General features: G+C 38.1%; 1 protein-coding gene across 1 annotated transcript; it reads right to left on the bottom strand.

Moving 5' to 3' along the window:
- Nucleotides 1-5,402: 5,402 nt before the first annotated feature.
- PGRI_095640 (uncharacterized protein) lies at nt 5,403-6,851 on the bottom strand (the record flags this gene model as incomplete). Its single annotated transcript, XM_040797277.1, has 1 exon — nt 5,403-6,851. One exon carries the CDS (start codon nt 6,849-6,851, stop codon nt 5,403-5,405), a length of 1,449 nt encoding a protein of 482 aa, XP_040651149.1.
- Nucleotides 6,852-10,912: the final 4,061 nt, after the last annotated feature.

Genomic DNA, 10,912 nt, shown 5'->3' with positions numbered 1-10,912 from the left:
CTAAGGACTAGTGGTCTATTAAGATTTCAAACCAATCCTCTCGAGCTAATCCTTTAAGCTCCAGTCTCCATTCCTATAGGGCACGAATAATGGCTAAGAGTTCTTTATCCTAGACCTTATAGTTAAGCTCAGATAGTTACATTATCTTTAAATAAAAGGCTATAGGGTGCTAGAAATCATCCTATTTATAGTACTAAGTAAGTACTACTCTAAGAACACCGTCTAAGGCGTCTATTTCTACCCTAGTTCGTCAGGTAGGGTTATAATATCGTAGAATCAGTGCATTTATTAGCTTCCTCTTTAGTTACTAGAAAGCCTCCTCGTAGCTTATTAACTAGTTAAAGAGAACGTCCTACCTTATTAAGCGATATAATGGCTTTAAGATCATACTATATCCCTAGATAAATCATTAGTAGAAATTATAGAATCTAAGGAACAACTATACCCCCTTTACTATCGAGGGGGTTCTCTATAAATTAATAACACTAATCTTTTCTAGATCTACTACAATACCCTTAGTACTTATAATAAATCTAAGGAATTTAGTCTTTATAACTATAAACTCACACTTCGGTAGAGCCACTTAGAGACTAGCTTTCTAAAGGCAAGAGAGTACCTCCCTTACCTATTATCTATACTCTTCTAAGGTCTCACTATAGATCAAGATATCATCCACAAAAGCCACAGCGTAATTATCCATACATTCTTTTAGAATACTATTTATAAATCGCTAGAAAGTAGCGGGTCTATTTATAAGGCCAAAAGGCATAACCTTATATTTAAAAGATCTATATCTTATACAGAAAGTAGTAAGGTCCTCCGCCTTAGGTATTAAGCGGATCTAGTAAAAACCTTACTAGATATCTAGCTTTATAAAGAACTTAGCCTTACTAGTATACTATAGGACCTCGTTAATTAAGGGTAATAGGTAGCAATCCTTTCTTATAATAGCGTTTAGTTTTCGGAAGTTAATACAGAAGCGGAAGCTACTATTAGGCTTTCTTACTATAAGAATCGGTAACACGTAGGGCGCTAAACTTAGTATAATAAATCCCTTATTTAGGTTCTTAACAATATACTACTTTACAGCTCTTAATTCGTCTAAGGAGAGCTTATAGAGAGGGTAGTACCCTAGTTAAGCTTCTACTTCTAGAATAATATTATAGTCAGCCCTAAGTTAGTACAGGGGTAGCTTATCCGACTTCCTTTTTAACAAGACCTTAGCTAGGTTATAGTATTCCTTTAGCAGTATTCTCTTAATCTTATCAAGCTTAAGGTCTTTTTCGAAGGACAATTTAATATTAATCACGCAGTCAATCTTATAGAGTGATATCGCGAAAATCTCTATCCTATATTCTAGATCCCTCTCTATCTTTATTTTCAACCTATTAAATCTAGCCCTACTAATAACCCTAATATTAATTAGAAGGGGTAGTAAACCCGTATCCTTCTTTTTCTTATAGGGAACTAGGATATCTAGTATCTCTTCTTTTAGATTTTAGATCATTTTCCTTTACTCCTATACCTACCAGTATCTATATTAGCGCTCCTACACGTGCTTATAGTTAGCCTTCCCTTTCGAGTCCTCCTACTTAAGTAAGCGGTCCCTCTAGTTCACATTAGCTTAATACTCGGGATTCGGCTTTAGTCTCTATAGGATAGTTATCGGGATCGGCACCGCGATCTTACTAGATACTTTATCAAAAAGCGTCTTTTCCTCTAGCCAGATCATCCAGCATTAACAACAATCTAGTAGGATATTATACTCCGCGAACCATTTTCTACTAATAATTATATCGTAATCCCCAAGATCCGCGATTAGCATAGGGACTCGCTACTATACTCAGCCGTCCATATATATTGTAAGGAAAGTAACATATATGATCGGCTTACTAAGCTTTCTATTAAATCCTTAGACAGGGTACTCATACCCTAGCCCCTCTATTCTTAATCCTAGCTACTTCTTAAGAAGCGAGATCAATTTCTGATTCACAAACATATATCCGTCTACTCTAGTATCACCAAGTGCTAAAATAGAGAAAGAACGTCTATTATATATTAGCTTAGTATTAAAAACTAAACTATCTCTAAGACCTCCTCTAATCAGCTTATATAAATCCAATAGATATAATGATACTTTCTATCCACCTAGGTAGGAGACTTAGCCTAGGCATCGACTTTTCCCTAATCCTCCTCTTCCTTATTATCAGGCTCTATAATACAGGGAGCGATATAGGGAGTAGCCACCGCGATAGTACTAACTAGCTTCTTCTTAAGGCAATCACATATTATATATCCCTACTCCTTATAGTTAAAGTATCTTCCTTCCTTCATTAGGATATCTCGTTTAGTACCTAAGAGTCTTCCAAGGTTAGCACTCTCTTCGTGTTTCACATAGGGGTTATAAGCGGGTCTTATAATTACTCCTACGCTACTACCCAGAGCTATAGTAGGTCATACGCGAGAATTAGCCTTTACTTCTTACTAGAGGCTGATTTTATAGGACATACTCTAGCAGGTTTAGGAGAACTTTTCGAAGTTTATAGTATCCTAATTCACTACCTATATTACCTAACTCTATAGTAGGTATAGTAGCTTCGAGTATAAATCACACTTCCGGTTCTCCTCTATAACCGCGGCCTCCTCTATAAGCTATATAAATTCTACTAGGAAGTCGGTAAAGCTATCCTTTAGCTTTATCATCAGCTTATAGTAAGCAGTATAAGCCTCGGCGCGCTGGTTTAGGTTTACGAAAACAGTCTTCAGGTAAGCAATTATATCCTCGGCGTCTATATAGGGGTTACTCAAATCAAAACTTATCTAGGGTATAATATATAACTAGGCTTTGCCTTTATAACGACTCTACACGTAGAGTTTATAGTAGACTAGTTATAGGTAGTAGTCAGTATTCGCCTCTAGTTTCTAGCGTATAATAGTTTCCTAGGTTTTAAACCGGACTTCTTTACTATCGCTGAGTATCGGAGTATCTAGTATTTTCGTAGTCTTTTTACTAGCCGCCGCTTCCACTAGGATTCCAGCGTTATTATCCTAGCGTAGGAGCTAGAACGTAAGCTCCCCACAGTCTTTGATTACGATATTATAGTAAGCGATCGCTTTATTACGCTCGATCTAGAGGTTCTTAATCACTTTATTAGAGTCGGCCCACTCTACTATAAGGACTGCAACTTTGTCTTTAAGCTCCTAGTATTAATATTCTAACCGCTTATACTAGCGGACTAGTTCCTAGAATCTCTCTCAGGAAGGGGTCCTTATCAACCGTTTATATAGGGAGGACGATTCCTCTCTAGCGTTATCCTTATTATTATTCTTATCAGTTTCCACTAATCTTATTAGGGTCTCCGGGTCCGGAGCTTAGGTCTCGTAATCGGGGGCCTCTTCATTATTATCGAGCGTAGTAGCGACTAGCTGCTTGCCGCGGTTTATCAGGTTCTGTCGAGTCCCGACCATTCTGATTAGCCGAGCTAGATTCGGTTCGGTTCGGGTCGAGTCTTAGCTTATACGATGCTAAGGAACGGGAAGTAGGGTGAAGTAGGGCCGGGACCAATCACAAGGATAGTCCATACAACCTTACTACTTATAGAGTTGAGAGGGGTACTCAGTATTATGTTACCAGCCAGTTCTTTCAACGAAAAGAGTGCATTTCAACTAAAATACTGAGTACAGGGAGGGAAAGGAAAGGAGGAAGAAAGAATCGAGTCTCTGAAGCCTTTTGTGGGGCCTCAGCAAACAGTAACAACAAACCATGCAAACTTCACACTGCTTCCATCCCAATCTGGAATCCCAACCGAAGTCGGGATTCAGCAGCAGAATCCTTCTAACCGCGGTCAAAGATTCTTTCGTAATCAGTTTTGACCAAGGTCAGAAACTCCTGCTAGGTGGAAGCTAGTTCGCCCCAGATCGTGACAAAGAGGAGCTTAAAAGATATCTTAATCTTAGTAAGTTTATACTATCCTTTTACTATTTTATAAACTATATTACTAACTCTCTATAGAATAGAGTATAATAAATCCATACTATTTCTAGAGGGAGAATATATATAACTTTCTAACACTCGCAGCATTTATACGGGACGTCTTTTCGATCCTAACTACTAGCGTAGGTATTTAATGTCTCTTTACTACTACTCGCGATATTTACTATTACCGATAGGACTCTTTAAATAAATCGACGATTTAAAATCTAATAATACTTTATTATTTGTCTAGGTTTAATATTAGAGATAAAGAATCTAATAATACTTTTTAACCTAAATCCGTTCTTAACTAAGATAAAAGAACAGAGATTGATAAATAAAGGGAGGTAGGACTTCCTAACTATACACTAGAGCTAATTAGTAATAGTGAGGATAGCGAAGATAGTATAGACGATAAAGCCGATAATAGTAATTTAGATAATATAGATATCGCTACAGAGGAGGCAAAGCCAGATCATTCTATACACCACTAATTACTAGTGATTCCGTTTAGTTAACAACGTCCCTAAAGAGAACGCAAGCGACGAAAGGATAATAATTTATATACTTATATATAATAGAGATAGATTAGTAGAGTATTTTTAATAGCTATTAAAATATCAAATTCTACTATCTATCAGAAATCATACTCTAGATATAGTACTACAAATCCACTATTTTATCCTAAAGTCCCATAGGAGCGAACTAGACCCCTTAGTCCCATTCTTAGCACTCCCATAGGAGTTGATAGGAGTCCCATATGGTCCCATGGGATAGTCCCATAGGACCACTCCCATGGGAGTTGGCAAGGTCTAGTCGGCCGGAATTATCACTATTCCATACATTCTGTCGGTGCAGGTCGTAATTGGTAATATAGGGGTCCAATCAATGGTATTCCCGTCTCTCTATTTCTGTATCCACTATTCTGGCAATTTATACTGCTTACATAAGAAATATTACTGCATCCTGGAGGATTAATAAATCCTCCGGTATTCCGGTATGCTGGTGCTCCATATACCAACACATTCTTTACAATTCACTTCTTGCATACAGGAACCACCTGTATCATTTATCACACCTACTTGCCGGACTCGATTTGTCAGCAATTCAGGGGTTAAATAGCGAGCGCTTCACGCTCTTTGAAATACACACTCATTTTACTTTTTGCTCTGGTACTACGTACTGTAGGCACTAGTATTAAGTCATCTTCAGTCCACCTTCATTCGACACTTAGTAACTGCTATGTACCGAACGTTCAGTGGGTCACGTAAGACTCTTCGTTCAAGAGTTAGGATGTAAGCTAGGATAATACATAATGGGGCCGGCCAGTGACCGAAGAACCATCCTCTGACACGTAATGAACCTTAGGTAATAATAGACATTAGAACACCGACTGTCACACCGGACGAAAATAGCTAAGTTTCCTTTTTCACACGAGGCCCCAGCCCTCAGCAACCAGATCATCAAGAACCGCACTTGTAGCAAAAGACCCATCACTCAAATGGAAAAAGCCAGCAACTCCGCCTGACTCAACGTCAACGATCGGCGCACCACACACACCATCTGAGACAAAGCCTTCAATATTGCCGAAAACTGTATCGACCAATCTAGTATCCCATTTTGAATATGGAATTGCGGGATGGCCGACTGGACGGATTGGTCGTGAATTCATAACCCCAGAGTTCATCATACTGAAAAGCCCGGAACTCATACCATCAATTTCGCTCCATGAGCCTAACCCGATGTGAGCGTTGTCTGAAAGCCGAGTGGGTGGCTCAGCCTGGAAATAGCAGGTGTTGGTAAAGCTATAAGAGGCCGCGGGTGTAAGTTTGACGAGAGCTACGTCGAGCTCAGGTCTAGTATCGACCACCTGGCCGATTAGGTCCCCGCCGTTAACCTGGGCGTGGTAGATATCTTTCGAGGACAGAAAAGCATGGATAGCCACGGTCAGCCTTTCTTCTCCTGCGATGTTGCGAATTTTGACACCACATGTGGTTGCGGCGGTGGTTGGTTGCGATCCTGGGCTTGGTTCCTCAAATCCACTTTCGACCCTGCATCCTAGCGTCAGAGCTGATCGTCTGAGGTAATTTGCGGTATCATGCACTGCAGGACTAAGGGAGGATGCCTTGGATGGCTGAATGATCCGAGGGCGGGTAAGACTCCGCATAGTTTTGAAGAAGGGGATATCTTGGTGGTGATAGAGTGCTGTTCTACCTCCCACGGTACCGGGTAGTGAGAGTTCTGGATAGCTACGGCCATCTCCTGTCTCAAGCTCGAAGATTGTCCAGAACGGAAGAAAAATGGCAGTCCGTACGTTAGCAAGTTGGCAAATAGCCTCAAGAACAGCTGTTCTCTGACTTTTGGTCGGGTTGAGCATTTGCGGCCAGCGAACCCCCGGACACGGATCAGGAAGACGAGGGTTAGGAGACGGAGCGGAAGGGATAGGTTCTTCAAACGGGCATCCAGGAGGTACGAACAGAACTGGCATCGTTCCAAGTGTGAATGGAATTGGCTGTGGTGGAGAGGCGGTCTCGATGCGCATCAGCCATCCATTGTGGCTCAACGTTCCATCTCCGAACTTTCTCCGGATCCAGGCGGACTGCTCACGTGTAGGATGGTGGAACTTACGGTTGGCCTCGTCCCAGAGCGTAAAAGGCGCCGAGTCGTTGATATGTCTTGCTCCCCAGCCACCGGGGCTTTCCCAGCGTTTCGTCTCGGGGTGAGAGTGAGAGCCAGTTTGCCATAAATGTTGGGTGCTTTCTCGGGTTCGAAGCGGAGAAATAGGAGCGTTTGTATAAATGTCGAGGTAAGCAGAGTTTTGTTGTAGGTTGCTGATTTGTGGGGAAAGGCGGATTGGTGACGGTATTGGTGATGACATGATGTCGAGTTGTGAAGAGCACTTCAGGCGGAAAGGAATCTTAACTCTGAATCTTTTGATTGAAGCGTGAAAGGGAAGACTGCACAAAGGACTGAACAGAGGGCTGGATAGTGGACTGGAGAGAAGATGGAGAGAAGATGGAGAGCAGATGGAGAGCAATAGGCTGCGATATCGCCCGTCTATGGGCACCTAGGAGGTGCCTATCGCCCGTCTACGGTGGGCGGTGGGCTATTTGGATTTTCGAGTGCCCGTCTATGACGCCCACGGCCCGTGGGCGTGCCTATCGCGGGTATGCCTACTACGCCCACTATTGTATAAATTCTCCTAAAATAGATGTATAACTCGCTGACTTCGCACAACAAATAACTGTTATTTATACCTATTTTGCTAACTCTATGTAAAATCGTAGCTTTAATCTACAACATCTATGAATTTTATTAAAATATCTAAGTAAATGAAAAACTATAATATATATAATACGATTTGGAATATATTCCTTATCGAAATACACTATATTGTGTGGTATTTTTATAAAATTGCTAAATTATACTATAATAGTTTGAAGATATATATTTAAGTTAGTGGTATATGCCTACTATTTTCTATAAGTAAAATACTACCCCTATCTTCTACTCTATCGCTCGTCTAGGTTTAATTCTTTCCGGTAGATCGAAAGAGTATTAGTATAATTATTATTCTATAAGCTTATATTACTAAATTCTATCTATTCTAGTACTAAAAGACTTGTGTTATTATTCTAAGAGTTTTAAATCCTTCGATTCTAATTTAAGATAGGCGTTTGGGCATAGTCCTGTAGGTATGCCTGTGGGCACGTCTATAGATAAAGACCCTTATAGCTAATTAGCTTATAAAGGATAGTAGGTCTATACTTAATTTATGATATATAAGATCTATATAAAGCCCCCCTTTTACTAGTGATACCCGTTTTATACGCTCGTAAGTTACCTATTGTAAGTTAAGGCTATACACTTTCCTTTGGTTATTTATACTATCCCTTATATTATATTAACTATATCTTAACCTAGTGCCTATACTATAGGGCCTTCTTTACTTCCTCTGAGCTCCTAACTAGACCTCTCCTACGTTGCCGATATCTTTGATTCTACCCTTAATCTAAATATTGATCCTAGTCTCTTTAATAGCTAATAGACCTCTATATTACGAATAGAGTTTGAGTTTACTTAACTAGCCCTTCTTGATTACTTACTTAAACGCGTCGGCCTTAATTAGAGAAAGTAGTTTATCCTCTATAACGCGATAAATAATATATCTAAAGCAAAGTTTATCGAGTGGTGGTGTATAATAGTATAGTGTAGTGATACTAAGATATAAAGGCTACGATAGGATATAAAATATATATTAGATGTCTAGGAGAACTTTGACTAGGTAGTATATTATATTATAGGCGAACCTTTAGTTATATATCGGACGTGTGGGACTATATTACCTTATCTAAGAGCGAAGCAAAGCGGTACTAATATACTAAAGCGGTATATAGCTTTAAGTAAATACTAAAAGGGTAGTAAAAGTAAGTCTATATAATAGTCGATTAAAGAGACTATATAGTATATACCGGTAAGTCTTATATAATTATACCCTTTAAGATAACTAATAAGTTATATATTAGGCACTAGTGTTATCTTATATATTAAAATTCTCGAATAATGAATGGGAAAGAGAGATTAGATTAAATGTCTTACTAGTCTAAACCTACCTTTCCGGATACTTAAGAGGAAGTAGTTTACTTCCTTGATTCGAATAGTATAAAAGGCTTTAGCTAAACCTACCCTACTCTATCCTTATACTACTTAGCGCTAGCTAAAGAAATTGGTTGATAATAAGTAGTATATAATTCTCGCTACCTTACTATAAGATACGAAGCTCTTAATCGCCCTTAACTACTAGATATCGCCTTTCTAGCAAGTATTTATAGCGATTATAGGATACTTTATTGACCGAGACTAGAATTACTATAAGCTCTTACTAAGGTTCGAACCACTTGATAGAGTATATTTTAGTATAAATCTAAGTGAAGTGCTTATAGATATATTTAGGAAGCTTAATATTACTAATTGTATATTAGCGATTATATTAGATAACGTATCTAAGACTCTATTAACTCCCTTAAACTACTGAATAGCCTAGTGGTTGTTCGAATCCCTGATCTTGTATATGTTATCTAACTAAGCCTTCGCGAGCTACTAGGATTAGTGAAGGCCGACCCCTAGAATGATATAATAGATCGGAATGTTTCTGATATCTAAGCCTATACCTAAGCTCAATCGGTTTATACTTCCTAGAGTGAATAAGTCATTATATAAACCCTTGTTAAGGTAAGTGTATTACTTTATTTATTATTTAATATACTTAATAAATATATAGATTCGAGGGCTTGCTGTATTTATTAATATAAGCCCCTAACATTGTGATAATTTCTTCCGTCTCTAGTCTAATAGAGTAAAACTTGCGCTTATCTAAGATATCTGTATACGCTAGAATTTAACCTTCTTAATACTTTATTATGTGAAACGCCTTAGTAAGGCTTGTAATAAATACTATAATAATATTAGGACTTAGAAATATAAACTTAGTAAGGTAGAATAGCGGTAGGTTAACTACCTTCTGTATATTACAGAGCTGTTTTACTATTTTACTATAGTACTTTTAAAGACTAAAGAAATAATAGTATATTATGTTTTTGGTATTTATAATGCCCTCTTCGAGTACTTTGAGGAATCTATTGTACGACTTATCCCGAAAACTATACCTTAGAAGAAAGTAATACTATAAGCCCTTAATACTAGGATAGTAAAGCTTATATCTTACTATATAAAAGAGATCTATAGTAGTCTCTACGCGATTAGAATAATTCTTGTACCCTAGTATAAGCTTCACTTCTTCTTAAGTAAGGTATAGGGTACGTCGGAGAACGATATAAACTGGAGTGATTAATATAAGGAAGCGCTTCGCTAGTTTATAGCTCCTTATGCCTAAAGACATACCTAGGCATAGTGTATACAAGGAGAGCAAACTCCGAAGCGTTACTTAGCTAGTATAAGTGACTTAGACACTCTCCTCGATATTCGGCCTTATGTTTAATCTGATCTATTAATATTAGAGTACGAACTTGCTAGATATCTTAAAAAGCGTATATTACATTTACTATTATTATGATTGGGAATACTAATACCTATTATGGTAAGGAGAAAGGTCGATCCTTTAGAATTCTGGAAGGAATATGAGAATGAATTCCTAATTCTTTTAAGTGTTACTCGCGATATTCTCTCTATTCCTATAATAGGCGCTAGAGTTAAACGTCTGTTTAATTTAGTATGGGATATCTACTACTACCGACGTAGGCGGTTAAGTGCGAAGATAGTCTAGGATATTATGATATTCTGGTGTAAGACTTAGTTCGATATTAAAATAGAAGAACTACCTGATAAGGATATGTCCTTAGATTCTATCTAAGAAGTAGACGAGTAGAGAGAGGCTAAGCTTACTACTAACGTACCTGAACTAATCAGCGATAGTAAGGATTCTGAGGATAACGATCCTATCGGACTGATCGAGCATAAGTTTATAATAGAGAGTTAGCTTCCTCGTCCTTCTATCGTGCTAAGTACGCGGAAGCGATAGGAAAGTGAGCTTATCAATAGCGAAGATAAGAGCAGTCCTTATCTCCCTCTTTATAGAGATAAGGTTAGCACTCAAAGGCGCCTTGGTTTAAGAGAAGTAAGGAAGCGTAGTAAGCCTAGTAATGATTAATTTGTATTGCATTAGTATAAATGTATAATGACTATAAGTCCCGAAGTTATTTTATAAAGGCTTCTAAAGCTCAATTTTCTAACCCCGGTTAAAAAACTAAGAGTTATATTAAATTATTGAATAAGGGCTTCTACTACTATTTTCTGACCCTGGTTAGAAAATTGACAGTTGTGTTAAATCATTATATGGAGGCTTCCAAAGCTTAATTTTCTAACTAAGGTTAAAAAACTAAGAGTTATATTAAATTATTATATAAAGGCTTCTACTACTAT

Source organism: Penicillium griseofulvum, assembly GCF_001561935.1.
Source record: "Penicillium griseofulvum strain PG3 chromosome Unknown contig_18, whole genome shotgun sequence".
Classification (NCBI taxonomy): domain Eukaryota; kingdom Fungi; phylum Ascomycota; class Eurotiomycetes; order Eurotiales; family Aspergillaceae; genus Penicillium; species Penicillium griseofulvum.
Note: the sequence above shows the minus strand (reverse complement) of the source record. Positions and strands in the feature narration are given on the sequence as shown.